Source organism: Colletotrichum truncatum (assembly GCF_014235925.2).
Source record: "Colletotrichum truncatum strain CMES1059 chromosome Unknown Contig_0001, whole genome shotgun sequence".
Taxonomy (NCBI): Eukaryota; Fungi; Ascomycota; class Sordariomycetes; order Glomerellales; family Glomerellaceae; genus Colletotrichum; species Colletotrichum truncatum.
Window position 1 is genome coordinate 4,438,503 of NW_027222398.1, and position 27,927 is coordinate 4,466,429.

The following is a 27,927-nucleotide window of genomic DNA, read 5'->3' on the forward strand; positions in this document are numbered from 1 at the left end:
CTCATGTATCGTCTGGATACTGTATAACCTGCACATCACGGGAATAATAGAGAAAAACACCCTCCAACGTCAACTTTTTTTTTTTTTTTTCTTAAGTACCTCTTACCCTCCTCCCACTTAAACCTCCCCGAAAAAAACAAAACCATTCCAACACCCTCCAATTCACACACCTATACGAAACGGAGCCCTGTCGTTCCCTCGTAGACTTACACCACCTTTCAATGCCCGTCAATCCCCACCGATTGAATCCCCCCAAGACAATACATCGCCCTCTAACCGGCCCTCGTAACCGGAACACGTCCGGTTTTCATCTTTTCTTCATAGCCCATAACCCCCCAGCCACCTCAATGACGCAACGTACTACGAAATCGGTGTCGAACACCCCCTCCCCCCCTCCCCGTCTTGGCTCGCGATGACGGAAACGGCAGATTCTCTGTGTTGGATTATGTAAGTATAGGCATCATAGTTTGCATAGGTAGCTGATCCCGCCCAAGAACAGCAACCATGTGAAAAGTCAACAAGTGAGTGCTGTCAAGAGCCAAGCTATACACACACAAACACACGTGGGCCACAAAGGTTTCGTGGATGGCTTCGGATCATGGATCTTGAGCTCTGGAGGTTGGTTGCTGAACGGCCCTTCTCAGAGCAACCCGACATTACAGGTGTATCTCAACAGAGTCCTCTCAAAGGTCACTTCGGGAATAAAAAAATCAGACAAGAATCGAGTGGTGAACGAGGCTGAGCCTCAACCTCTTGCATTCCATTAATCCTCCTCCTCGTTGACGTTGGCCCAATTCATGTTCATTAAGGCGCATAAGCCGCCACCCAAACCCGCCCGTCATCCATAAAATGTCCTTCATCCACTGCCATGCGCAAAATGGTCGCCCCGTCCCCGGGAAACAATGCCGTCAAAGTTTTTTTTGCCGTCTAACCAATGGCAAGAAAAGGTATAATGCCTCAATCCAATGCTGCCCTCCCAAATAAAAAGCATAGCCGGCTTAGAAAACGGTTCCATCGCTATCAATGAGAATGGGTGGCTCTTTCGTATTGGGTCTACTAAACTCGGCCATTTCGCGACCACCCTGCGTCATGTTAGTTTTATAGTCAAAAGTGATTGGTGCTTAAATGTAGACTCACCTTCCAGCTTCCGGCTTCGAGTAATTGAGCCAATGTCAACTCGTGTCCGTTCAGGTCGTTTTTGAGATACTTGTTGACCTCGACGCAAAGCCGGTCCAAGAAGCCCACAGTCACACCGCGCCACTCCACGACGACGTCGTCACCAGGCTCAAACATGGGTGCGACTTCCACGGGCTTCACACCTGTTCTGCGGCAATATTCATCGTAGTGCTGGAGACCCCTTTCAGTATCGTCAGGCCTCAGCGTCAAAACGCCCAGGTCGATGAACAAGCCACCGTTGCGGTACTCGGGCAGACCAGTAAGCAGTTCGACGCCGGCAAATTGGATTCGGAGTAGACTTTGCATGGGCTGCATCAGACTGTAGCAAAGCCACTGCGTGAGCTTGTGGAAAGGAAGGATAGACTCCCATGCGGCTGTTGAATTTTGAGCTGATGGGGGGAAGGGCGAGAATTGTGAGGTCGTCGGGCTCTGCGGGGGTTGCGGCATGGACTGGCAAGGCCAGGCGTCGCCCAAAGACATGCCATTTATGGCTGTTCTTGACGCGGGCCAGATAGGTGCAAGACCGTTCATGAGAACGCTCCACAAGGTCGGGAGGATGACAATCGGTGTGGACGACGCCTGTGTTGAAGGGTGTGCCAGCAGGTAGTCTGTTACATGTCAGTCTTGGCTACTTTTGAAGCTTTTTGTGTTGGCAGGTGTAGGCTCTTCAACATACCAACCATGTTGCCTGGCCGGCCATTTTCTCCAAAGTACTCCCTCTTTTCAGCGAGAGCATTCGCCAGTCGCAAAAGAAGATGTGTCCTCCCTTCAATGCCCGCCATGTCGTTGCCTGGCTTGGACTGCAGTCCTGCGGCCATCTTCTCAACCGTCAGGTTGCGCAGCCCTTCCTTGTCGACCTGGAACTTGTTCTTGGGGTCGCTGGAGAACAGACCCTGCAGCACGATTAGTATCTGCAGCGTTGGCATGCGGAACTCAGTAAACCCACCGTTTTAAATATCTCCAAACTGGCCACAGCAATTCCCTCTGAGCGGCGATATATGCGACCATTTTCTGTACTCTTATAGCTCCACTTCGTGCCTGCACCAGCATCTAGCAGGACACTGACGACGAAAAGATCAATCATGCGACGACATTTCTCGCTGTTGTCAACATCTTCGGGGAAAGTAGAAAGTAGCTGGGCAATGCGATCCCGGCCGCCGACGCAAAAGTGCTGATGTCTTCCATGGCCAGGAATCGTGTTGAAAGGTGCATCGTAATCTCTCTGTGGATAATCGGGTCAGTATACTGCGATTCGCTGTCGGTGACAGGGGATGCTGTGTGGCAAGTCGGCGAGCCGCTTGGTCACGCGAGCGGCTGCGAAAGGGGAGGCTGTGAGGGACAAATTCTCCTACCTTGATAATTTGAGAAACAAACGAGACAACATCGGGGAACTTTCGCATATCCACATCAAAGTGCTTGAGCTCGTTGCGGAGGGCCTTCTCAGTCACAATCTTGCTCCTCTCTCTAACGGCGCCCAGGCTGCGGAGATAACCCGCAGGGTCGAGTTGCGGGTCAGGAGGGCGCGGTAGGTCGACCTTGGGTATAGGAGCAGGAGAAAAGGGCGTCAAGGGGGTTCCGGGCATGGTGCTTGCCCCCGAAGTTCTGTTCATGGTGATACTGCGTGGTGGTGGCGATTTGATACTAGAAGTACCCGAGTTGATGCTAACGCTCGAGGTATTGATAGAAGGCTTGCCCGAGGCCTTGGGGGCCTTTTCCTTGCGGGAGAAGAGGCCCATCTTGGCTGTATTGGGGGGGGGGGGGGGGGGGGGGGGTCGACTCGGGGAGAGGGGCCTTCGAAAGACAGCGGTATAGTGGGGTTCGCTGGAGGGGTTCAAGTGTGTGGTAGTGCCGAGTCGAAATCGATGCGACGGCCTCGAAGGTTCAGCAGAGAGTTACACTGACGAGTGCAGCAATGGTCACCGAGATCGGGGGGGTTCTTCGAGCTACTTAGGGGAAGACACAGGCGGCTTCCTAGCTTCAAGAGGCCGAAGGAGACAACGTTTGAGGAGTGATGGTCTGGAGGTCGACAGCAATGCAGGCGAGCAGCAGGGACGGAGAGGGAGGGGGGAGAGGAGGACCAAAGATAGGAAGCTGGAGGTTCTCCCGCCTTAGTTTAATAAGAACGGCGAGCGGTTGGCTGGGCTTGCGGGGGAAAAACAACAATGCCTGAAGGCCGACTGGAGCGAAGCAGCAGCAGCAAACAACAGCGGTAGCAGCAGCAGCAGCACCGCACTAAGTGCTTTGCAGGATGCAGCTGGGCGGACAGGGCAGGGTAAGGGGGGTCACCAGCAGCCCGCTGTGAGCGCGCAAATGTCCAGACCCTCTCTCACTGGGGCCACTGGGGGTGGGCTTAGGTGGGCGCCTGCCGCCTGTGGCCTGGGCTTGTGGGCTGTCGGGGGGTGTGTACCAGGGGTGTGCTGGGAGTGGTGCTGAAGGCCTGTTCAGGATCAGGAACCGGTTCCCTTGTTGGTGTTAGAGTTCTGGCCGACGTCGATCTGGATCAGGGATGAACGCTGGAGGGCGACGAACTGCTTCTGGCCTGGTTAGCTGCGAAAAATGTCGAGCCACTTTGAGCAGTTCCCACTGCACCCACGCCGGACATGGACAATGGGGTTTGGAAGGGCAAAAAAGGACACGCAACGTGGGTAACAAGGTGGGAAGGATACACAGAAATAACTAAACGAAAATAATGGGGGCGTTTTTCTTGGGTAGGTGACCAAGATAAGACGATGTAGCCCAGGTCCGTTCGTCTTGTCTCCCTCTTTCTGTGCACTGGTCCGCATAGGCTTCGCATCATAGGGCTGGGACTGGGGCTAGCAAACCTTGTGGCCAAAGGTTACAACCACCCATGCAGGTGTCTTCTTTTTTTAAGGAAGAGGAATATGTGAAGAAAGCAAAGCGGTGATATCACTGTGCGATTTGAGAGACTAGGGTCAAGGAAAGAGTTAAAGAAAAATTGCCCACGTACCTAGACGATGTAAAATTTAAGCCAATCGCTCAGCTAATCCAAAGCTGCAGTACCAACGATGATGATGATCAAATTCGAGAGCCTTGGCTGCAAAGTCCAGTGCATGAGGAATCGTTGCTTCGGGTAACCAAATATAGAGGGAGAGAGAGAGAAGAAGGGAGAAAGAAAAGAGAGAGGAATGACAGGAAGAGAAAGGCCGTGGTGCAGCAGCAAGAGTTGATCTAGACTGGGTTGGAAGGCGGCGGGAATGACGGTGGTAAAAAATGCGGCCGTCCGTCGACCGGATCTGATCAGGACTAGTAGGGCGGGATCTAAGAGGCGTCCAATGTTTGCAGTAGTGGAAATGACGATCAAGTATGCGGCCCTCGACTGGGGAACACAAGAAAGCTGCAAAAAGCAACACCAAACCAGCTGCAAGCCAGCAATGGCCAATGGGGAGTTTGGACTGGAGGCGGCAGTCTTTTTCTGAGCTTGGCTCTCGGACGGCTTAACCGCTGAGTGCACTGCGTATCTGAACGTCGCAATGCAGGTATATCAAAGAGCCTGATACTAAAACAGCAGAGAGGCGCTTTATAAAACCAGTGAGTCAAAAATAAAATAAAACAAAATAGAAAATTGAGTTTATGTGACGAGCTGATACGTGGGAATAATGGACACTGGCGGGATATGTTTAGAGGGAGAATAGAGGAGGAGGCAAAAGAGAAGGCAAATAATTATCGAGGTCCCAGGAGCTAGGAGAGGGTTGGCATACGTACCCTTGACGAAGAAAAGCAATGAGCAACGGTTTGGCTGAAAGCAGATTCGGCAGGTAGACAGGTAAGAAGGGAAAAAAAGAAAAGAAAAAAAAAGGAAAATTAAAATAACAGGGAAAAGGAATTACAAAAGCTTCGTTGCACCCGGGCTCGAGACGTGTCAATGCCGGGAACGTGGGGAGAAAGAGGACCCAAAATCAGATGAAGAAGGGGGAAAGACACGGACTGAGAAAAGCCGAACCCAGCAGACAGCAAGGGTAGAAAAGAAGCGAAGAGTTAAAACAAGTGACTAGAACCCAGTATCCAGCAGCGAGGATGACCAATACCAAGACTGGTGAGGCTTTGGTAAATGTTAATACAGAGGCAAGGAGTGACGGAACGGGAAGAGTGACAGGAACGGCCAAGCAGTGACCACCGAGATGAGGTAGGTGGGCTGCACTCCCAGCATTCCAGGCTCCTACCCCGTGTGGATGGATGGATGGATGAATGGATGGATGGGCACAAGGAAGGAAGGGGTGAGGGAGTATCGTCATAATCATAAGGTAAGGTAGGCACGGAGTACGGAGGAGATAGACACAGTTCGATACATACAGAGGAAGTTCCAACAGAGCATCTACTACGTAGCCAGTTCCCTTCCCTACCTTGTATCCATCCATCTCAAGTCATGGAAGGTAGGTAGGGTAGGTTCCTCGTCAACAACACCAATCAGTCGTCATTATCCAAGCGAACGGAAGGGTAGGCAGGGAGGCAGCGGGCTCTCTCCTTCCATCTCCTTGGCATCCCTTCCCATTTCATGATACGGCGTGGCATGGCCATGTACCATCTCATTCCACCATCCACCATCCTTCCATCCTGGACACGACGGCACGGGAAGGAAGGGACGAGCCAGAGAGCAATTGGGACCAGTGGGGGAGGAGCGGCAAGGCACCCCGGACCAACAAATACCATCGGTGCTGAGGGCCGGAATCTCGAGGTACGAGGCTGCTCGGATATGGCTCTGCCCCAGTTAGGAAACATCCCCATTTTTCAGCACTGTACATGAAAACTTCACAGTGCCTGGTCTGGGAAAAGTGGAGAGGGGAAACCCGCTGGACTGGATTTAGCGAACCCACCCAACTCCAAGTCTGTCTCTTTTCTGACTGTCTGCCTATCGGCCTGTACTCTGTATGCACCGCTTTACTAAGGGAACCTCGGATGTTGAAAGGCGGCCTAGATTTTAGCGCATTTGTGGTGTGTGTATTCGTATTTGTGCGGAGAGTATATACAAAAGTGGCATCTAGTGTGGTAATTTGCACTACGCTGTAGTGAGGCGAACATACAATATACAAGGTGACAACGATGGTCATCAGTCGCTGGATATTGGACCATCTGGATGACCCTGAGGTTCTGGCCGCCCCTTCAAGTCCTTCCCTTTTTTTTTCCCTTTCCTCGTGTGGGTCCGGCCCGTCAGGTCTGAGCTTCAATTTACATAGTACTCAATGGCCGGCCTATGGACTACGGAGCACAGGCGTGGCAAGGCGGCTACTACCATGTATGGGCGGAATATCTTGGAAGGCACCACCACCTGGCACCCAGGTAGTTATCGCATCACATAGTGTACATGGCAAGTGGTGCAGGTGCTACCTCTCGATCGAAGCTTCCTGATTTTCTTGAGGCACAGCACAATGGCCGCTTCAGGGTGGCAGGTGCCCTACAACAACGACACATAGCGTGAAAGGTGGCAAGCACTGCATACGCGGACGGCAAGACCCTGGGTCCAATCCTTGGTCACATTGCTTTCCCCAGATCATCATCAACACACTTTCCTCCTGCTCCTTCGCCGCCGAGGCCCGACTCCAACACTATGTGACTACTTACCAAAGCTCAACACCACCACCACCACCACCACTGATTGCTCGCCGATCCGGCCCACAGTCGCAAATCAGCCAAATGATTCAGTTCCGTCTGTTCCCAATCACCTTCTATTGTACCATTGTGTTCCACCACCATTAACATTAGGCCCCTTGCCCTGACCCGGACCACGCCTCAGGTTGCACTGGCCCCCTCCGGAACCAGTCCCGGCGGGCTGAGACGGTCCCTTCGTCCACACCTCTGGGTGCCTCATCTCTCAGTCGATATTACAGTGCTAAACCACCCGACATAATCCATGGTTCTTGAATCCATGATGCTGTCCGGAGTTGGCCCCCATACAGTGTCCACGGCTGACAGGTCGACTCGCGTTGTTCCGCCCCGTCAAAGATTTTTTTTTTTTACGGGCAGGACTCCAGTCAAGCTGTAATCATGGTACGATCGTCCCATCGTGATTGCCAGGGACCAGTGGCCCGCCCAGTCAACCGGTGGAGGAGATGGACGTCAGTCGATAACCATTGGAACCGAAAAAAAAAAGTGAGCAGGAAAGAAAAATGATGAAAGTAGAGCGGAAAAAAAAAAAAGAAAGGTTGCCGCCTCAAGACTGAGCGCTCAAGCTTTACTCGAAAAAGTTAGCCATTACGTGCAGCCGCCAGGGACGAGGATTTCTTCGACCTCAGTCTTTCCGGTGCCGTCCCCAGCAATTGGCGCGTCTCATTGGACCCTGTCGATATGGAACCTCGACCCCATCGTCGATTGTCCCTGGAGAAGAGCTCATCTCCCTACCGCAGCAACGTTAGAATTTAGACGGCATTTCGGGTCCAGAGGAGCCCCCGTCACCACAGACACCGACGGAACCTTGCAAACCAGAGAATGCGCCACGTCCATTCCTCTTCAGCACCACCGGTTTTTTCTCGGGTCTCCTATCGCCGTCGTTTATGAGAAGACGCCAGGATCTTGGAACGACCTCCCTCGCTTCGCCGCCTCTGCTTACTCGGCTCCGTCAATCAGCTCGCTCACTTTGCTCCGTGAGTCCCAGCAATCTTGTCGCGTCTGGTCTCGTTTTATTCTGTCTTAGCTCGCCTCCATGCAGACCAAATTCAAGGTACGAATTACTAACCGACATGATCCTAAGATGACAACAATGGTTCAACTGGTTGCCTGTTGTTGGTCCCAAGCTACGTAGTAGACTGGTCTGCAGTCCTGGTTCGTGGGAAGACCGAGAAATTTGTTTGCTCCCCTAGATGCAACGTCGGCCGCAACACACGCGCGAATCCAGAAAGCGCCTTACTTTGGCTGCTTGGTCCTGCAGCCCGTCACACAACGGGGGATACAGAATACATTGTACAAAAGAACGCATACGCACGCCAACAGGAGGCAAGCAAATGGCCCTGGCAAGGGTCCCCTTCCAGGCCCAAAGAACCCCCTACCACACGAAAAATTCTCAACTGCTCGTCAAACCCACGGTACCAGGGACCTGGGCTCTCTAGGGATTTTTGGTAGCATATCCTCCAGCATGCGTGTTGTAGTGCAGCCGGCGCCTGCAAGGCACGGGGGACAGTGCACGTTTCTGGAATGGCCCGGGCTTGGGTCCGTCTGTCGTGATGTGCGATTCCTTCCGCTGAGCTCGTTGACTTCGCGTGGCCCATAATTCGCAACCACCAAGCTAGATGATGGTGCCTTGCATCGTCTCTGCATTGGACTATGCGACGCTGCAAGATGTGCCCGAAAATGTGTGCAACCAAATCGGATGAACGCCTACAGTGGCCCTACCCACCCCATCTTGCCTAGCCTGTGGGTTTGAGGCAAAGGCATACACACATGCAGCCACCAACAACAATCACCCTCGGTTTGGACGACAACGACTCTTGGAAAATATCCCAAAATGATCGCTGGCAAACATGCGATTGTGAAATTCTAGCTTCCCCCTCTTCAAATGGCCAAGCCAATACTTTGGTTCGCGCTGCGCTCTGTTCATCGATCGATGGAATGTCTGTGTGTGCGAGCGAGGATAAAAATCAACTTACCGCAGCCACTCGGGAGGGGTGATGCGCCACGGGCCTGCTTTAGTGGGCGGAACTGAAAGCGCAAAATAGTGTGGAGTGACTGGGATGAAAGGAACCTCGGACACAGTTTGCCTCGTGTCGTCCAGATCGAAGCACGGACACCTGACATTTGAATCAAAGGCCAGCTTATTGTTGCGGAGTGAAAGGGTCAGGAGCTTTTGTGCTCACTGCTCTACGTAAACTACTTGAGCCGGAACCTTGCCCATGGCCCTGAATACTCGTAGACACTATCTGAACACACAAACACAGATCCAACCCTGGTGGGAACGCGCCGATTGGCAGGTCTTGGCAGCAGACTGACAGCACGTTGTGTTGATCCCCAATCCGACAAGTGCTCCTCTTACCAAATAGTGCGGTGCACTATGGCTTCGAAGCGCACCGATGCTCGATTTTCGATGGTCAACTATCCACTGGGACTGCGGGGCGCGCCGGTCAGGTCCTTCGACATCAAACTCAGGGTCACCCGTCGGCTCGTGCCACTTTCTTCACCGAACCGGGGCTATCTAGACCCTCCCCTCGAGACCCCGGCCGCCGAGCTCAGACCCAGGGGTGTCCTGTGTCGCTCACGCCCAGGCAAAACCTGGTCTTCTCGAATTTCAAAAGCATCCAGGGCATCAAGTCGACTAACTGCATACGGAAGCTCCTCGGAATACTCTATCACTTTAACTCTCCCGTTGGGTTGGGCTTGTCATGTTCCTTTGTCCCTTGATCTGCTTTACTCGTCTCCGCTCCCGGCGTTCTTTTCCGCTGACAAGAAGTGCTGCTTTCGGGCACCCTAACTGGACAGCCCCTTTTTCGTCTCCATGCTCGAGGAAGCGACGAGGCGTGCTTAGGTTGGACAACCGCACTCCCCTCCCAGTACGATTCCGGGGACCATGCCTTCTTGCGTGGTGCTGCCACGAGGTGGCCATGCTGAGCGCCGACCTCCTGGGTCACCAGAAGGCAACCGCAGACGGGCGCCAAACCATCGCTGGCCCCATGCCGGTAATTCACGACTGGCTTCTACGCTGCCAGATCCAGTAGATAGTTCCAAAGGTGCCTGTCGATATAAGGCAGATGATCTTGGGAGGGCAGAAGATCTGCCGTCGTTACCTCGTTCTATCGCGTGCCTAGATATTACCGCACAAGCTCAAGCGTGACTTGACAACGGGCCGACACCTAACTTGGGGCATAACATCACGGTACCAGATAATGTCACGAGAAATCGGCATGTCTCACTATGTTCGGCAATCTTCGCGTCCGGCATGAGTTGTCGTCCATACAACGCCCATCTCTTAAGTAGTGAGCTGCCATTTCACAGCGTGGCCATTTTGCGATTAGCAGCGCAAAGTGGTTGCCACTGGCGTGTTCTCATAAGCCACTGCCGTGCATAGGAAGTCTAGTATGGCAGCGACTCACATTGAACTTGCTTAGCACTCCAGCTTCAGGGCATCTCCCAGGGGAAAGAAGGTTTATTCTTCGACTACTAAGAAGCTTTCATTCACAAATGGCAAAAGCGGAAGCAAAAGAATTGGACGAACAGGGAATCGAACCCTGGACCACTCACATGCTAAGCGAGTATTATACCACTAAACCATTCGCCCAATAGGATGATTTCGCCCGGACTTGAACCGGAGACCTTCAGTGTGTTAGACTGACGTGATAACCAACTACACCACGAAACCACTTGAATTGTTGAGAGTTGAGATCGATTTGACGCCTATGTGTGTTTGGGCAGATTTTGCACGGGCCAAGGCGGGGACCCCTGTGGGGACTATCTCCGAAGCGGCGGGCCCGGGCTCAAGCGGGGTTGGCTTCCTCGGCGTACACAAGCACAGAACTACGATGCTAAAGCTTCATTAATATTTTTTATGTCGAAAAGGCCTGTAGGTATTGAGTTTGTGCTCAAAATGAATATGACTTCATGTAGATATGTAATTTTATGGTGTCGTATGCCTGACGCATATATAGTCCCAATGTCCCGATTTTTTGAGGGCAATTGTTTTTTTTTATAAAGCAATTTTGACTTGTCAATATCAATCATAGCCAAAACTCTTTCTTCCCGCACCCAAAGTACCCTTTCACCGCAACTTCAAATCCAGCTTTCATGTTTCCAGTCTTATATTGAACCTTCACTTTGTACCATTAGCCTCAACCATGGCCAGTCTGCGCCCCCGCCGCCTAATTGGCGTCTCAACTAAGATGTATCTCTCGTTCGCCAACACGCAGTCATACATCACTGCCCTACTTGAGTCTATACGGCGCGATCCGTCGGCGGCAAATCAAGTCGATGTATTTGTCCTCCTCGACTACGTCAGTCTCATTCCAGCCATCTCACAAGTAGAACGCGATCCCGTCGGCTCGCTGCTGGTGGGTGCTCAGGACTGCGCGGCGGAGGACGAAGGTGCTTTCACGGGCCAGGTGTCCCCCAAGGTCCTGGCAGAGGCCGGATGCAAGATGGTCATGGTGGGGCACGCGGAGAGGAGGAGGATGTTTGGCGAGACGGATGAGCTCGTTGCGCGAAAGGCTGCTGCCGCCGCCAGGAACGGGATGATTCCGTTGGTGTGTGTCGGGGAACGCACGCGAGGAGGACAGGTCTCGGACGCCGTGGAATTTTGCAGGACGCAAGTCGAAGCCGTGCTCGCGTCTGTGGCGGATACGAGCGAGGTGATTCTTGCTTATGAGCCTGTCTGGGCTATCGGTGCGCAGGAGCCGGCTGGGAAGGAGTATGTCGTTGAGGTCGCCGCGGGGATTAGGAAGTTGGAGTGTGTCGTGTCGAGAAAGGGATCCGTCAGGATTGTTTACGGTGGCAGTGCTGGGCCGGGGCTGTTTGAGGGTGTTAAGGAGGGCGTTGATGGGCTGTTCTTGGCGAGGTTTGGACTTGATGTTGAGAGGTTTTGGGGGACTGTTGGTGAGGTTGCTACGGCTTCGTAGCGGATGGATGTGGGCGAAGATGTCAAGAGGGAAGATATAGGAGCATGAGTTGAGGGATGTGTGTTTTCCTTCTGTCAGGAAGATATCGACCGAGTGAAGCGAGTGGTGCTTGTTTAGAAGCGACAATATTATAGAGCCACATTGGAGAAGTCGTCTCTAAATCGAGTCGATCTCCTACATTAGATGAACCCACCATAATAATTGAAGACTATGAAAGAACAGAAAGACGGAAACCCAGCCACCGGACTCATGATGCCGATTCAAAGAGAGGTGGTCGTCCCGATCGCGGCCACGGACCGGTTGGTGCGGCCCCGCGTCGGGTATCTCCACTTGATGGAGCCCAATGGTCTTTTTTGCTCACGTGCATCATGGCTCAATCGATGACCATTTCATCGTACCGTCAGAATTTGATCTGAAGCCAAGGTTGCATAACAGCTTATTTCTTACATTTCCAAGTTGAATTGTGCTTTTGTCTCTTATCGATGAGCAGCCTACTTGTTTGACTTTTAGAAGTGAGGTAACCTGACTCATTTGAGACGTCACATCCGATCGCGTTGTCGTCGTAACTTGCTGCGCTACGAGAAAACACTGGGAGGTTTCCATGGATGGGGGGTATTCCATTCATTCAATCTCATATTCTGTCGATACCTGTTCAGACTTCGTTGGCGGGCCTCACGGCATTACCCCTCTTCACGACTCATTGCTCACCTCGCTCGGACGGCGAAACTAGCGTTGACGGACTCCCAACCTCCCAGACGACTCGCTGTTACATGTCGAAAATCTCAACGGCAGATATATGACAGCTTATAAGACCTCGGCTCTCCCTCAGTCTTGCTTCATCAACACCCCACGATGGCCGTCTTCCCTCACTTCAGCCCTGACCCCTCCACGCCGCTCCTCGCGCAATGCCAGTTCATAGTCCAGCGCATCACCATCCTCCTCTCCGAGCTTGACCAGCTCAAAGCCGCCATCGAACGTCGCCCGGCATCCGGCCACAAGCCGCTGCAATGGAACCAAGCGGTTCCCGGGCTGGGCTTCTTTGAACGGCTCATCGTCTCGGAAAAGAAGCACATGGAAAAGATGGTGCAATCGTACGACACTGATCTCAACGACGCCGTCGACATTGAAGAGCTGGATAGCAAAGTGCGTCTGCGGCTGGACGCGTGTAACTACAAATTCTACGAGACGGTGTGGGAGGTCACGAAGCGGTGCTGCGATTTGACGGGCATGCGAAGGGAGCTGGCGTACAAGACGAAGAAGGGTAAGAGCGTCAGCGCGGTCATCGATCTCGTGGTCAACGGCGGCGCGGACTGGATCAAAGTCGTCACCACGACGGAGCGGAGGTTGTTTTACGAAATGGCCGATGCGGGGTGGGACTGGGAGGAGGATTTCGAGGACGACGAGGCCGACGAGGCGATGTTGAGCGTGCTGCGGGACGAAACGGAGGATAGCATCGAAGTGGCCAAGGTCGCGAGGCACATGGTCGCCGCCGCGAGGACGTCGTATCAGGATTACCGCCGCCCGAGGGTGCGCATTCTCATGTCGCGGATCGAGGAGGGGAAGAACGAGCACGTTGACCATCTGCTGCGTCTGGTGAGGAAGATGGGCGGCGACGATGTGGAACTCGTCGTGGAGACGGCCAACGGGCCGGGCATCCTTACGGAAACGACGCCCTCTTTCGACCAGGCGGTCTCGAACCTCATCAACACGGACTACTACAAGGATTTCACGGACACGTTGAACGTGGACTGTTCCGTCTTCATGGCTTTGTCTTCGGATTTCAGTCACATGGACATCGGCCCGGATTCGGAACTCCTGAGGTCGAAACAGCACCGGATCGACGCCACAGACGAGTTTGAGAACGGGCCGAGGCTGGTGAACACGCTTTACCCCGCCATGACGGGCCGCAAGCTTGTGTGCACGAAAGAGGCGGCGGACACGTTTTTGAAAATTGTGTATGAGATTGGCACGGACACGGAGCAGGCGAGGACGCGAATCATGTTCGACGACGTCGACGCCGCTGCGGATCCCGACGAGGACCGCCGGAGACGCATCGCAGAGTTGCAGAAACTGTCCACGCACGCCGTACCAGAGGACCTCCAGCTGCCTATCGATATTGTCGGCAGCGTATCGTGGGACGACGCGCAGCGCATGGTTGAACGGGGCGAGCTGCCCAGGGTCGCGCTCGCCGTCGGCCAGAAGGGTTCCGGCCTGAACGCCATGAACGTATCTTCCTTCTTGTACGGGTGGAAAGCGGGATACACGACCATCACGTCCAACTGGGATGCCGCCAAGAGGCTGAGGACGGCCATCGAGACGAACAGGATCACGGGCGACGAGGTCGGGCCGCATATCTGGCGGATACCGTTTTCGAGGAAGCTGCTCGCGAAGCCAAAGGCCCCTAGTGCACCCAGCGGACGGCTGAAGAGCAGGCAGGAAAGGAAGGTCGAGAAGGAAAAGTCTCTGGAGAGCTGGATTTCTGACGCAAAGGGGCAGAACCCGGACGCACTGGAATAAAGATGGCAAAAGGGGGGTTTCATTTTGTGTTCCTTTTATGGAGGTACGATACCCCAAGACCGTTTTTATGTCTATCTAGAATACGACGCCGCAGTCGGGATACTTTATCCTAACCTCCGTCGTGAATACGTCCCCAAACTCGCTCTCGTTGTACCGCGTCAATAGCATATCCTCGCAGTGCCGCGTGTGATGGTAGCTCCAGATGTAGCTGTCCACCCTCGACAAACCTCCTCCACCCTCCAGCAGCGCGCGGTGCATGCGCCGCCACATGGCCGTGCAGTGCCGCAGGTGGTATCCCAGCGACACGTATATCCCCGTGTACTCGCCCGTCATGATCTGCTCTCTCGTGAGCGGCCGCGTGCGCTCCATGTCCTCGTACCACGAGAGCATCCCCGCGGTCCGCAGCTCCTCTTCGAAATCCCGCGCGAGGGTCTCATCGTGACAGGCTGGGGGCAGCCAGTTGAAGCTTATGAGGTCAAAGATGCAGCCTGCTGCGCGCGCTTCGGCGGGCGTGTTGCCGCAGGGAGCGGATTGAAGGAAAGTTGCGTGCTGGGATGGGTCGTGAGAAGGTGAGGCAAGGGTGTTTTCGTTGCGGTGGGACGAGGTTCGTGAGGAGGAGAGGAGTTTTGAGACGGCGAGTGAGGATACTGCTCCTAGAGCCAAAGAGACGACGATGGCTATATGAGTAAGATTGGCCAGGAGGTTGTGAACTTGGTGTTTGGTTTCTTATGAGTTTGCTGCGGTTCTTGGTTGTATGGATTTAGAAGGGATTTTGAGGCATCTTCGTCCGGGATGCTCGTGCTTACGGCTCCGGATTCGAGGTGTAAGTCGGATAGAGAATCTTCATCGGATGAGTGTTTTCTCTCCCAGTCCGGCGGCGGTCCCCCTTGCAATTGCTTCATTTTGAATCTCTTAGGGGTTCCTAACAGTCAGTTTTCCTGATATTTCCCCCTCAAAAACAGGAAATATCTAGAGGGGAACCTTTCGTGGCGAGGCTCGCACTCATGTATGCAGTCGAGAACGTCGTAGGATCCGAGCCGATATGCAAGGTGGGCCGCGTCGATCAATGAGAAGCGCCATCTGCCGGCCATCCATCCACGACCTTCCTCTCTTGGCAATGGTTCTGCGGTCTTTGATCCTTTGACGCATCATTTTATCGCTGTAGCGCATGGCGCGAGGTGGATGAGAGGGGCCGGCTTTGGGATCACACTGCGCACTTTTACATGCAATTAAATAAAGATATTCTGGACATTGAACGTGTGTCATTATTCATTATTCTATCTACGCCATAATGGCGGAGAATTATAACTATACATTCTTGCGTCTTTCGACACAAACCTTTTACAAAAGGTTGACGTCGAGAACGACATTGGGCTTGCCCTCGAAGCCCGCAGGCAGGGAATAGGTAAAGTTCCAGAATTCAAAATCGCGGATGGGCGAGTTGGCGCCGCCGTAGGCTCCCGCGAACGATAAGGCGTACGTCTCGTTGACGTTGCCGGAGATGCTCACGTTCAAGCCCTGGACGTCGCCCCAGCCGGTGACGGTGCGCTTCTTGAGGAATGTGCCGACGACAAAGGTGAAGATGGAGTCGGCGGTGCCGTTGGGGTACGTGAGGCTCAGCCTGTTGGGAGAGACCTCAACGTCGAGGGCCATCTCGGTCGGGTACAGCTGCGTTCAGTCAGTCCTAGTTACTTTTATTCAACGATGGGTTTCCAACATACCGAGATGAAGGCGATCTCGTCGCCGGTGTTCCACTGAATCACGGCCGGGTTGAAGGAGTTCTGGTTCTCGGACGGTCCGCCAACGACGTTCTCGTCAAAGGACTCGGCGCCGATGGTGAGGTTCTCCGAAAGCCAGCTGGTGATGTTGCGCGGGACTTTGTCGAACGGCGGGTAGTATGTCGACGCGGTGAAGACATGCTCGCCGCTGAAAGTCGTCAGGTTCTCAACGAGACCCTCGGGCAGAAGGCTCTCGTGGTAATCAGCGAGAACGGCAAAAAGGGGTGCCCAGGCGTAGTCCGCTGCGTGGGACATGACTTGAGGCTATATTTTTCACAGTCAGCAAACTTGGCATCATGCACGAGAAAATGGCAGACTTACCGCAGCAATCATGGACGAGTTCTCCTTTCCGATCAACGTCCAGAACCACAGCGCCATCAAGCTGACGTAGCGGTTCATGTCGTATCCGTAAGCACGGTCCCAGGGGCCGGCCATGTTCTTCATTCCTGGGTGCCAGAGCTGCGCAACCGACTTCCACGTATCGATGAGCATCTGCGGGCCCTTCTTCGTCATGACGGAGTCCTCCGGGAGGTACTTGCACCAGAGGATCAAGCCGAAGAGAGAAACGCCCGTGTAGGTGCCGGAGTTGAACTCGGAGAGCGTGTTGGCGCGGTCGAACAGGTCAATGATCTCCTGGGCGTAGTTCTCGCCCGACTTGGTCATATTGGCGTCCTGCAGACGACGGCCCGTGTAGCCCGAGACAAAGGCGCGCATGATGGCGGGGTTGCTGTACGCGGGGTAGAGGTTATCGTCGTCGACGCCGCCGACGCGGTATTCGTCGCCCTTGGTGGTGTTGTGCAGCGACTCGAGGATGAGGTCCTGCGTGTCGTTGCTCAGCAGGTGCGGGAACTCCTCAAGAGCCATCACGAGCGTCGTGCCCACGAAACCACGCCAGTTGGGGTCCCAAGAGTTGTAGATCTTGCCCGGGTAATCTTCTGTTCCAACGTACGGTTCTTCGGGGTACATTTGATAGCCACCGTACCTTGGGCAAATGGTCAGCATCATACTCTCGCAAATTTGTTACGCATGGGGGAGGTACCATTGCTCCGGGACAACCTTGAATTGCGCCTCGATGGTGTTGGTGATGATTCGCTCCGCCTGCGCGGCGTCGTCGCCGTCGTTACGGGCGAGGAGGCCTAGGGCGTACCACACCGAACTGCGCGTTTCGTGCCGGAGAGCGGCCGCCGCGCTGAAGTCGTACAGGTAGCCGGCCGAGCGGTCGTAATACTGATCCATCCACGCCATGGACTCATTGAGGAGACCCTGCGCATTGGTCGAGAGCGACGCGACGTAAGGGGACGCAGTCACCGAGCCGGCGAGGGCGAGGACAGCCGCAGCCTTGGACACGCTGGAGAACATCTTGACAAACAGACGCCGAGACTTCTGGACGGGAAGCAAATTGGTACGACCTTGAAGTCCTGCTGAGGAAGAGATCCACGGGCAATGCTTCACTATTAGACCGGCGATCCTGTCTGCTTAATATTTATATACAATTTGTGCCGTCATGTCACTTTTCCGCGGCCAAGGGCTTGTCCCCCCCCGGGCCAAGAACCCAAGATCGTCGTCATTACACATTAAAGCAAAGCCAGGAACACAGACACTCGTGTGACCTCACTCAACGGCAGTGGGAGACTACCAAGCCTTTCCGCGAACCGGTAGTAGCCCTAGTGACGGTGGCTGGGTCCGGCCAGGTCGGCGTTGTTGACCAGGTTAGGTAAGAATGCGGAGGTGATGGAGGAGAGACGAGGGAACCCTTCAACATGGGTGGGCACGATGGAATTAAACCAGCTGGCTTGATTGACCAGTGGGACGCCTGTCACTATCGGGATGAGGAGAATAAAGAAGCAACTCGGGACATCCCCGAGCGAAAGGAGATAAAAACTGCGATAGCGATGCCGTGCTAAGGGCTGGGGGGTGGATGAAAAGTTGGGGGAGGCGAGGGAACAGGGGTATCCCATGTACATCGTGAACTGATGACTCGATACCCCTGGCGTCGTCTGTTCTTCTCCGCAGTTTGTCTGCAAAGGTGGTGCGGTCAAGGGTCCGATAGACAGATAGAATGTCCGGCCCGGACTTGACCGGTTCTATCTCCTCAATCAACCGCGGCTTTTGTCGTATCTATCGTGGTTGGGTATGTGATTTTCCCCCGTTTCCCCAGGTTATGTTTTCTATCAGCCCCGTAGAACCCGGAACACGGCAAAAGTCGCCTTTTTTCGCCATCAGCTGGGATAGCTGGTAAAAACTTATGTCCGTCCATATGACCCCTATCAATTGTGGACTTACGGGATACTAAGGGCCAGAACGCCGTATGGGTTTTTCTGCGCACGATGTGTTGCGGGGGGTATATGTTTGTAGCAACGCCCACACGCGTGAGAGGGTTAAAGATGGCACGCGACCACGATCGTAGTGAAAAGTCAATTGAGTGGATAAACTGCATCTCTACTTACAATGGCCGACGTGAAAGCACCAATTGATATTTCGTCGAGCCCCAAGAGGAGCGTCGATGGCGCCCCTGAGAAGAACCTCGATGCCGACGAGATTCGTCTGGCGCAGATGGGTTAGTTGAACAATCGCCGAGTCAATGACACCCATGTCTAACAAATGTTCATACAGGACATACTCAGGAGTTGCAGCGTCATTTCAGTACCCTCAGTCTCATCGGCCTTGCGTCGACGACTACCATCTCATGGACGGGTCTAGGTCTTGGCCTCATCACTGAGATCAACGCCGGTGGACCTGGCGCGGTTATCTATGGCTTCATCCTCGTGACGCTGCTTCAATGCTTCTTGGGTGCATCGCTCGCCGAATTCGTCTCGTCGTATCCGACCGAGGGCGGCATGTACCACTGGATCGCTGCCGTGGCGCCCAGGAGGTTGACGGGTGTGTTGAGTTTCTTCACCGGCTGGTTCAGCGTGCTTGGATGTAAGTTGCAGATCCCGACCTTACCTTTGGATGGGTTCTGACAGGTGTATCAGGGATTTTTACAACTGCCTCAACGAACTTGATCTATTCCCAGGTTCTCATGGCTCTGGTCGTAATTTACCATGAAGACCTCGAGATTCAGACGTGGCAGACTTTCATCGTTTACCAGGGGTTGAACCTCATCACTGCCGGTATTGTCATGTTCGGCAACAAGATCATTCCCGGTCTGAACAAGTTCTCGCTCTTTTACCTGCAAATAGGCTGGTTCGTGGTTATGGTCACCGTTGTCGCGTGTGCGCCTACTCACCGCAACGCCGACTTCGTGTTCAAGACCTGGATCAACAACACGGGCTGGGAAAACCAGGTCATTTGCTTCATCACCGGCCTGGTCAACCCTCTTTACAGTCTTGGTGGACTTGACGGAGTTACGCACATTACTGAAGAGATGCCGAACGTGAGTTTCCTAGTGCTCAGATGTGCCGTGTTCAATTACTGACATGCCGCAGCCCTCCAGAAACGCGCCGCTGGCTATTGCTATTACGCTCTGCATCGCTTTCGTGACGGGTATCACATATCTTATTACCCTCATGTTCTCCGTGCAAGATTTCGACGCTCTCTCAACTACCAACACCGGTCTTCCCCTTGCGGAGCTGTTTCGTCAGGTTACCCAGCGTGCCGGTGGAGCGTTTGGTCTTACCTTCATTCTCTTCATCGCTCTCGGACCCTGTGTTGTTAGCTCTCAGCTGAGCACTGGTCGTGTCTTCTGGGCTTTTTCCAGAGATGGTGCAATGCCGTTTTCGAGAATGTGAGTTTCGCCTTTTGCAACATGCGCAAGAATTGGACTAATGCGAATAACAGCTGGTCGAGAGTCCACCACAAGTGGCAGACTCCCCTAAACTCACAGATTGCAGTAACTGCAATCGTTGCGGCACTGGGTTGCCTCTACCTCGGATCCTCGACTGCCTTCAACTCCCTCCTAGGCACCGCCGTCACCATTAACAACATGTCTTACATGTTCCCTATCCTTACCAACCTGCTTACGGGACGTAAAAACATGCATCGCGGTGTTTTCCACATGGGATCTACCTGGGGACCCATAATCAACGGCATCACCGTGTGCTGGTTGACCTTCGCCATCGTCTTCTTCTCATTCCCATACGTCATGCCTGTTGAGCCTGCCAACATGAACTACACGTGTGTTGTTGTCGGTGGATTAGCTGTGCTGGTTGGTGGGTGGTGGTTCAAGGCTGGTTCCAAGTACAGCGAGAAGATGCTCCAGGCCAAGGAAGAATAGATAGCGCGCTTCTGATCTCTCCAGCGGAGTGGCCATTGCTACAATTAGGAAATTAGGATGCTGAAGCTAGCGAAATATCCGGATGATAAGATGACGGATTTCAGGGGGGGAGTAAAGCCTGGCAGAATCGCCGAGGCAGACTGAGACGTATTATCGATACCACGGCAAGATAATGCCGAACTCGCAGTGGAGTAACGTAGTCGAATTAGACAAATTTTAATGTCCCAATCAGTTGAGCTCGCCAAGGTGACGTGCCCCCCGTGATGCATGTAACCATCCCACTCCTCCACTGTCCCGCACGACATCGACTCCACGCCAGACACGTTACGTTGTCGAGTGGCCCCCGATGGTCCCAGATCTCCGGTCCCTTTCCCGGACATATTTGCCTTTCATCCAAATATTTGGGTCGTCGCCACGTGGGGGCTAAGATGGGTCCCCGATGATTCAGTTTGAAATGAGCTACCGGTGATACCGGGAAGAAGAGACCGGTCCCCGGAGAAATCGCCGAAATGTTTGCACAGAGATAGTTATCGATGGACGTTCAAGAACATTTGAAGTCCCTTGAGTATTTGGGAATCGGATGATTCAGTTAACAGCTTTGTCCTTCTTAATTTCCACAGCACCAGCGCAAAATAAACCATCTTCTTCTGCCTCCATTGATCCCCACTTCGTCTCTACACACCCTAGAATATACCACTTATACCACTTCGGGCAGTTACAATGAGACTTATCGTTAGGCCTGACGGCAGATCAGCATCTGCCCATGTTGCCCATTACATCTTAGGTACGACCTTGGACGGGCTGTAGGCCATGAGACAGGCGAATCTTGAACCGGGCTAACACCAGACAGACCGCATCAGGACGTTCCAACCTACACCAGAGAAGCCTTTTGTTCTTGGGCTCCCAACAGGCAGTAGCCCCATTCAGATTTACGAGACTCTGGTCACCGAGTACAAGGCCGGCCGTATCTCTTTTGAAAATGTCATCACCTTTAACATGGTAAGACAAAGGAACCATCCGTGACTCTCCGCCAGGAACACCAACTGATACCAAGCCTCCAGGACGAATACGTCGGACTGCCCCAAGCGCATCCAGAGTCGTACCACAGCTTCATGTTCCGTCATTTCTTTTCTCACATAGACATTAAGCCAGAGAACGTCCACATTCTTAACGGCAACGCTCCAGACTTGGATGCGGAGTGCTCTGCGTATGAAGAAAAGATCAAGGCTGTTGGTGGCATTGACCTGTTCCTGGGCGGTGTCGGTCCGGATGGTCATATTGCATTCAACGAAGCTGGTTCAAGTCTCGCCTCCAGGACGAGGGTAAAGACGTTGGCTATGGATACAATCCGTGCCAATGCTCGATTCTTCGGAGGAGACCTGAACAAGGTACCACAGATGGCGCTGACGGTGGGAGTTCAAACCATCATGGAGGTTAGTTGGCTTACGAATGTGTATTCGCGGCGCGAACAGAGCTAACTGTATCTGCATAGGCAAGAGAGGTCGTCATCATCGTTAGCGGCGCAACCAAGGCTATTGCTCTTCAGAAGGCAATCGAAGGCGGGGTCAACCACATGTGGACGCTGTCGTGTCTGCAGCTGCACCCTTACTCTATGATTGTAGCAGATGAAGATGCTACACTCGAGTTGCAAGTCAAGACGGTCAAGGTAAGGGTGTACTAAAGATATACAACTAAACATTGACTAACCTTCACCAAGTACTTCAAGAGTATCGAAAAGGTCGGACTCGGCAAGGGTTTCGAACAGAAGCTGCCTCTGAGACTGAGGACCTTGTCCATCGTCAGTCCTCCTCAGACGCCAGCAGACTCAAAGCAAAGTGCTATTCTGGATGACGACCACTTGGTAGAATTGACGCCAGATAGTATGTCCTCTCGCATTTCGCCATGGCGATAATCTAGTGAGATACGGACCTTGGGGTATATGGATTAGGGAAGGTAAAGGTTATAAATCAGGCTCAGATTTCATGTTATACATTTGAGTTTTAGAATGAATGATACAATGATTTTGCGTTTTCCATTTGAACAGAAATACCCACATGAACTATCCCCCTTGATGCTCATAAGACCAGAGCTCATAGCCGGCCTGTAAGCTGGTTTGGTCAAAGATGTACCAGGAATTGTCCAAGTTACCCATCTGTTGCTCATAGATTTCGGCGTCTCCTGATCCAGGAGTATGAAGCCCTTGCAGCTTCTGTTCAAGTCGGCTTGCCAAGATGCCTCTGAGACTTGGTTTTGGCTCATGCATTTCTCTTAACTTCTGTAAGTGAACTCTAGCATTCTCAAGATCTGCATATAACTGTTAGCGTTTGTATATACAGTCGCTGGCGACGTGAAGCTTACCGTCTGGTTCTCCCACCCCGCCATCCACCCCCTGTAGCACAATGAGGGCGGCCCAGGTGATCATCACAAGATCCCAGTTAGACCATATTGTAGAGTCTAGAATTTGAAGCTTGACAGCAGCTCTGGCTGAAACAAGAAGCTCGTGCTGTTCCTTGGGTGTCGTATTGGAGAACAAGTCGCAGCCTCTCGCCGGGTGGTAGATGGACAGCACCAGAAGACGGTGAAGTATGTACTGCCTAAACACGAGTTTCTTCTCATGTTCCGAGTCAAAGTCCTTGTCACTGAATTCCACAAGCCAGTCATCTAACTGACGCGCCCAGTCGCGAATGACAGCCCCATCGACGCCGCTGAATGTGACAGTCGAGTCTGGGGATATGCTAGGTTCATTTGCAAAGTAGGACCAGATTGTAGGTAGACTTCTACCCGTGAAGTGTGTTAACCCTGTGTGCATCATCCTCGATAACCGATAGAGTTGGTCTTGCATTGGGATTTTGAGCCGAGGTAATGGGGCTTCAATGGGGATGATAGGACATGAAAGATGGATAGAGGCGTGCTCAAGGTCGACGATCTAAAAAGGGATCAGCAGGAATAGCAATGTGCATTTAAAATCGAGCGTACCTGAAGGCCAGAGAAGAGACGACGCCATTCGCGTGACCTTTCTTCGACATTTGACGGGCAGTGTTCCAGGATGAGTCTGTAAGCGACTGAGATCCATAAGCCCGTCTCTTTTACGACACCTTCCCGCAGTAGCCCGGCTAGTATTATGCCCAGCACTGTCTGAAAAGCCCACTCTTCCGCCGATGCTGGGTCATCTGGAACCTGGCCAATCTCATTCTCGGGGATGCACAACTGAGAAATAGCACTACACAAGACGGCGAAGTAATCAGGTGCTAGGACAGCAACTTCAGGTGGTCCCCGTATACTCGAGCAGTACAGCATTGAGGCAAGCATAAGGGGTCTTGGCGACGAAAAGGTTTGCTTTGTTGGGAGGAAGTGTAGCCCAGGCATGGTTTCGTGGAATCTATAAGTGGTCAGTATGAATTTGACTTGTTAAGGAAAGCGCGCGTACGAAAGCCATAGTCTTTTGACCATGGCCTTTTCCCAAATATTCATGCCAACACGAGAGGAGCAAGTCCTTCGGAGAATTGCGACAGCACCCCATAGGGGACCTAACGAGTCATCCCCCGGACTCTCAGGCCCAAGATCTGGCACGTTTGGTGAAGTGGGTGACTCGGCTTCATCTGGACTACCTAACGTGGGCAACCCAAGGTGCTCCTCTAGACGCTTTAGGCGTAGGATTACGGACTTGTTGAACGTAGAGCTCTGCTCGTTGGCGTGAAGAATAGACGCCAACGAGATACTATCACGATGCGATGCGGACTTTGGAACCGTCTTGTCAAATCAAGTACAGATCCATCAGGAGGAAGAAACATACGTTGGCTCTGGGTACAAACACACATGGAACGCCGGCCCGCAAACATCTTCGACACGTTGACCCGTTATCGAGCCTGCATTTCATCTTCTGCTTTCTGCAGTTGACTGGACAGGCAAGAGTCAGCCTCGACAGCCACAAGACATGGGTCGATCTGGGCTTACCGCATGCCTTCCGGGCTTTTGAGGGGCCCACGTCGTCCGGACCGGCAACAGCTGCACTGTCTTTCGTATTTTGAAGCGACATGGTAACAAGCTTTTTGCAGGAGTATTCTGCAAGATCCACTTTGGGACTTCGTAATGTTACCTGCGATTGCCGAGAGCACTCGCTGGCTGAGCTAGTGATGCTGCTTTCGGCGGAGGCCCGGTGAAACAGGTTGGTTCAGGGTTGACTTGGCTTCGCCGGTTAAGCCGGGGGCACCGGCCTTTATGAAGAATCTGACCGCTAGCGAGCTCCAGAGAGCCTAGAATCGGGCCTGGATAGGCGATAGAACTGCTATTGGAGGGATTTCGCATAAGATTTGACCGGTCCACCCGGTCCACCCGGCCCAGGTTTGCCGGGCGGTGATCCCTGATCAAGCAGAAGACGGGCAAGCTGAATTGCGGTATTGTGAGTATGGCAGAACGCGAAATCGCTCATTCGTTACGGGCAACTTGTACTACGTCCATTTCGGTATTTTATTCTCGGATTCTTGATCGGGTAGTGTGCTAGATTACGTGGCGCTCGCACCCATGAACCTGGCTTCCATTCCAATACTGCCCACCACAGCAACCCTTTGGAAGACATCGAAGTTTCAATGGCTACTCTCGACGACGGGAAAAGGAACCCGTCATCAATGCTATCTCAGGCTCGGACAATCGCAAAAGAATTCGAGTTTTTGGACAATGATGTCTGTCGGGCAACAACTCATTTCTTGAAGCAGCTTAGTGAGTGCATCTCCAACAAAAGCCAGTGCAATGTTCTGACGTCTTACAGATGAGGGCCTTCAGAAAGATGGCACGTCAATGTGCCAGATCCCGTCATACGTGACAAAGCTGCCAAATGGATCTGAAAAGGGTGTCTGTTTAGCCATCGATTTGGGAGGGACGAATTTGAGAGTATGCTCGGTTGACTTACACGGAGACTCAACGTACTCTCTAACCCAATCTAAAGTTACCATTCCACGGCACCTCATGGTGGCAAAAACCTACAAGGACCTGTTCAATTTCATAGCCGTGCAAACGAAGACTTTCATGGAGAAACATCACAAGCCAGACCTTGATAAGTGGGCGGCGCTGTTGAAGGAAGGGGCCATCACCGAAGAAATCCGGCTTAAGCACACCAAGAGCTTGGGCTTCACCTTCAGTTTTACCTTTGATCAGCACGCATTAAACAAAGGAACACTATTATACTGGACAAAGTCGTTTGACATCCCCGATGCCGTCGGTCGCGACCCTTGCGCCATGCTCCAAGAAGCACTTGATGAGCAGAATCTGCCCTTGTCTGTAACCGCTTTGGCCAACGACACTGTAGGGACACTGGCTGCGCGAGCTTACACCTCTCCAGGGCGGTCCACCACAGTGGTTGGCGCCATCTTCGGTACAGGAACCAATGGTGCGTACATGGAGCGCATTTCCCGGATCACCAAGCTCCATTCCCTTCAAGGGGCGTCCACTTACGAACCCGGCGCACTGATGGCTCTGAACACGGAGTGGGGTGGATTCGACAACAAGTTGGAGGTTCTGCCCACAACAAAATTTGATCGAGATCTGGATAGGGACTCGGTCAACCCAGACGACCAACATTTCGAGAAGCGCATATCTGGTATGTACCTCGGAGAACTTCTGAGAAGGGTGGTCCTCCACATGATGGATTCGAAACATGACACCTTCGACATGAGAGTCTCTGCAAAATCAAAGCTTCATGAACCCGAAAGCATCGACAGCTCGTTGCTGTCCTCGGTGCTGCAAGACTCTTCTGAAAGCCTAGCAGTTGCCCGCGACAGAATCTCAAGGGCGTTTGGGGCGACGGGGGTATCGGTCTCTGATGCCCAGGCCATCCAAATTCTTTCCGAGGCTATTGGCCGTAGGGCTGCTAGGCTTTCTTCAGTCGCGATTGCGGGAGTTGCGATTCAGTCCGGCAGACTCGCTTCAACAGATATTGCAAAGCCCCTAGCTGCACCGTGGGGCCTTGGTTTCAACGTCCTGACGCTGTTTCTTTGTAGCATGCGAGGTTTGTGGAACACTTTGACTGGATGGCTACATGTCAAAATACGAATCAAGATACCCAGCAAGGGGATATCTGGGGCGTTTCCAAATCTGGCGATACACGGTGCAAGCCCGGTGAACGGGTCCGAAGGAGACATTGACATCGGCGTTGACGGCTCGTTGATTGAGCATTTCCCCAACTTCGAGAACAACATTCGGGAAGCTCTAAGGAAGATACCGCAGATTGGGGTAGCTGGAGAAAACCGCATCAAAATCGGCATGGCGACTGATGGCAGTGGTGTTGGCGCTGCTCTAATTGCATGGGCGGCAAGGGCGTAATCCATTGTAGGCGAATTAAAAAAAAAAACTAATGTACCGTTTTAAAAAGAAATCATATTGACCGATAGATTGGCTATGCTGTATACCGAGTTTAAGCAATTTCCATGTCTTGCGCACGAACGACCTAGCAGAGGAAAGGCCATTGCATTCACTTTGAGAGGAAAGGAGACGGGCGGCAGTTGCTAAGAGGAAGAGTGTTGCGATTCACTCTTGGGAATGTAATTCAGTATATAAACATTGGGTTTTATGCTTAGTACTATTCTTCCTACCTGGCTTGTACTTGACGATTGAGAAAACCAGCACACTTTCGAGGAAGACATAGCTATCTTACCACTTACATTGGACCTCTATTGAGAGTATCCTATTTCAGACACTCTTACAACACATCTCTCGAAATTACCCTGAGAAAACCATGCGTCTTCAATCATGGCTCCATCTCTTCGCAGCCACAGTGACATGCGACGCACACATGGCAATGGTTAACCCGCCCCCTCTCAAATCGAACGTTAACCCAAATACACCCCTCGGAACCGCTGACTACAGCTATACAAATCCCCTGTCTGGCAGCGGATCCGACTACCCTTGCAAGGGTTACTTGAGCCTGCTAGGCACTTCAGAGGGAACGCCTGTCGACACGTGGGACGCTGGAGAGCCACGCTCTGTCACCATCTCGGGGGGTGCAGTTCATGGCGGAGGATCCTGTCAGATCAGCCTTTCGGTCGACAAAGGCAGAACATTCAAAGTCATTCACAGCTACATTGGCGGCTGTCCCGCAGGAGAAGGGGCCATGCTCAAGTTCACCGTCCCCGCCGAAACACCACCAACGGAACAAGCGGTTCTAGCGTGGTCATGGTTCAACAACTTGGGAAACAGGGAGATGTACATGAATTGCGCTGTTATTAGAATTGCCCACGGGGGCGCAGGCTCCGGTTTCAAAAGAAGGCCCAACATTTTCCGGGCAAACATTAACCAGTGCAGGACGGTCGAGTCAAAGGATCTCATGTTTCCAAATCCTGGACCCAATGTCGACCTCAACAACCCTGGTGCTGTGCCGCCGACCGGAGATTGCGAAACCGGTCCCGGAGCAGCTGACTTAGATGGCTCTGACCCTGATTCGGAACCTGGGAATGACGATGAGAACGAAGGCATGGGATTCAAGCCAGGCAATGACTGGCCTCCTGGGTTCAAAGAAAACAGTACTTGGGCGATAGTGGTGGGGCCTCATGAAATACTGGTGCTACTAGGCGTTATAATGCTCAGTATATGCTTGCATCATACCTGGTTTAGCAACTTCTTATAAAAGGAATAATTACTCGAAGAATCGAAAGATATAGGAGCAGAAGCTGTACTCAGCCATGGCAGTTTCAGTTACGATAGC

The 27,927-nt window shown here is 52.8% G+C and overlaps 10 protein-coding genes across 10 annotated transcripts; 6 read left to right on the forward strand and 4 right to left on the reverse strand.

Annotated features, from left to right (window-relative positions):
* Positions 1–998: 998 nt before the first annotated feature.
* CTRU02_201222 (uncharacterized protein) lies at positions 999–2,912 on the reverse strand (the record flags this gene model as incomplete). Its single annotated transcript, XM_036726252.1, has 5 exons — positions 999–1,082; positions 1,138–1,784; positions 1,853–2,069; positions 2,123–2,398; positions 2,529–2,912. The coding sequence occupies 5 exons, from the start codon at positions 2,910–2,912 to the stop codon at positions 999–1,001; spliced, it is 1,608 nt and encodes a 535-aa protein (XP_036581934.1).
* An 8,034-nt stretch (positions 2,913–10,946) lies between these two features.
* CTRU02_201223 (triosephosphate isomerase 2) lies at positions 10,947–11,723 on the forward strand (the record flags this gene model as incomplete). Its single annotated transcript, XM_036726253.1, has 1 exon — positions 10,947–11,723. The coding sequence occupies one exon, from the start codon at positions 10,947–10,949 to the stop codon at positions 11,721–11,723; it is 777 nt and encodes a 258-aa protein (XP_036581935.1).
* An 852-nt stretch (positions 11,724–12,575) lies between these two features.
* CTRU02_201224 (uncharacterized protein) lies at positions 12,576–14,240 on the forward strand (the record flags this gene model as incomplete). The annotated part of the gene is made up of 1 exon (XM_036726254.1): positions 12,576–14,240. The coding sequence occupies one exon, from the start codon at positions 12,576–12,578 to the stop codon at positions 14,238–14,240; it is 1,665 nt and encodes a 554-aa protein (XP_036581936.1).
* A 75-nt stretch (positions 14,241–14,315) lies between these two features.
* Positions 14,316–14,630, reverse strand: CTRU02_201225 (uncharacterized protein; the record flags this gene model as incomplete). The annotated part of the gene is made up of 1 exon (XM_036726255.1): positions 14,316–14,630. One exon carries the CDS (start codon positions 14,628–14,630, stop codon positions 14,316–14,318), a length of 315 nt encoding a protein of 104 aa, XP_036581937.1.
* Positions 14,631–15,581: 951 nt separating this feature from the next.
* Positions 15,582–17,377, reverse strand: CTRU02_201226 (uncharacterized protein; the record flags this gene model as incomplete). The annotated part of the gene is made up of 4 exons (XM_036726256.1): positions 15,582–15,908; positions 15,962–16,282; positions 16,340–17,000; positions 17,058–17,377. 4 exons carry the CDS (start codon positions 17,375–17,377, stop codon positions 15,582–15,584), a joined length of 1,629 nt encoding a protein of 542 aa, XP_036581938.1.
* A 1,089-nt stretch (positions 17,378–18,466) lies between these two features.
* On the forward strand, positions 18,467–20,234 carry CTRU02_201227 (Choline transport protein 7; the record flags this gene model as incomplete). Its single annotated transcript, XM_036726257.1, has 5 exons — positions 18,467–18,575; positions 18,632–18,940; positions 18,994–19,394; positions 19,441–19,745; positions 19,799–20,234. 5 exons carry the CDS (start codon positions 18,467–18,469, stop codon positions 20,232–20,234), a joined length of 1,560 nt encoding a protein of 519 aa, XP_036581939.1.
* A 720-nt stretch (positions 20,235–20,954) lies between these two features.
* Positions 20,955–22,146, forward strand: CTRU02_201228 (glucosamine-6-phosphate isomerase; the record flags this gene model as incomplete). The annotated part of the gene is made up of 5 exons (XM_036726258.1): positions 20,955–21,018; positions 21,085–21,233; positions 21,296–21,667; positions 21,727–21,900; positions 21,952–22,146. 5 exons carry the CDS (start codon positions 20,955–20,957, stop codon positions 22,144–22,146), a joined length of 954 nt encoding a protein of 317 aa, XP_036581940.1.
* A 147-nt stretch (positions 22,147–22,293) lies between these two features.
* Positions 22,294–24,270, reverse strand: CTRU02_201229 (C6 finger domain-containing protein; the record flags this gene model as incomplete). The annotated part of the gene is made up of 6 exons (XM_036726259.1): positions 22,294–22,538; positions 22,593–23,160; positions 23,211–23,613; positions 23,662–23,972; positions 24,028–24,131; positions 24,189–24,270. The coding sequence occupies 6 exons, from the start codon at positions 24,268–24,270 to the stop codon at positions 22,294–22,296; spliced, it is 1,713 nt and encodes a 570-aa protein (XP_036581941.1).
* A 550-nt stretch (positions 24,271–24,820) lies between these two features.
* CTRU02_201230 (glucokinase) lies at positions 24,821–26,549 on the forward strand (the record flags this gene model as incomplete). The annotated part of the gene is made up of 2 exons (XM_036726260.1): positions 24,821–24,950; positions 25,000–26,549. 2 exons carry the CDS (start codon positions 24,821–24,823, stop codon positions 26,547–26,549), a joined length of 1,680 nt encoding a protein of 559 aa, XP_036581942.1.
* Positions 26,550–26,961: 412 nt separating this feature from the next.
* Positions 26,962–27,849, forward strand: CTRU02_201231 (extracellular protein; the record flags this gene model as incomplete). Its single annotated transcript, XM_036726261.1, has 1 exon — positions 26,962–27,849. One exon carries the CDS (start codon positions 26,962–26,964, stop codon positions 27,847–27,849), a length of 888 nt encoding a protein of 295 aa, XP_036581943.1.
* Positions 27,850–27,927: the final 78 nt, after the last annotated feature.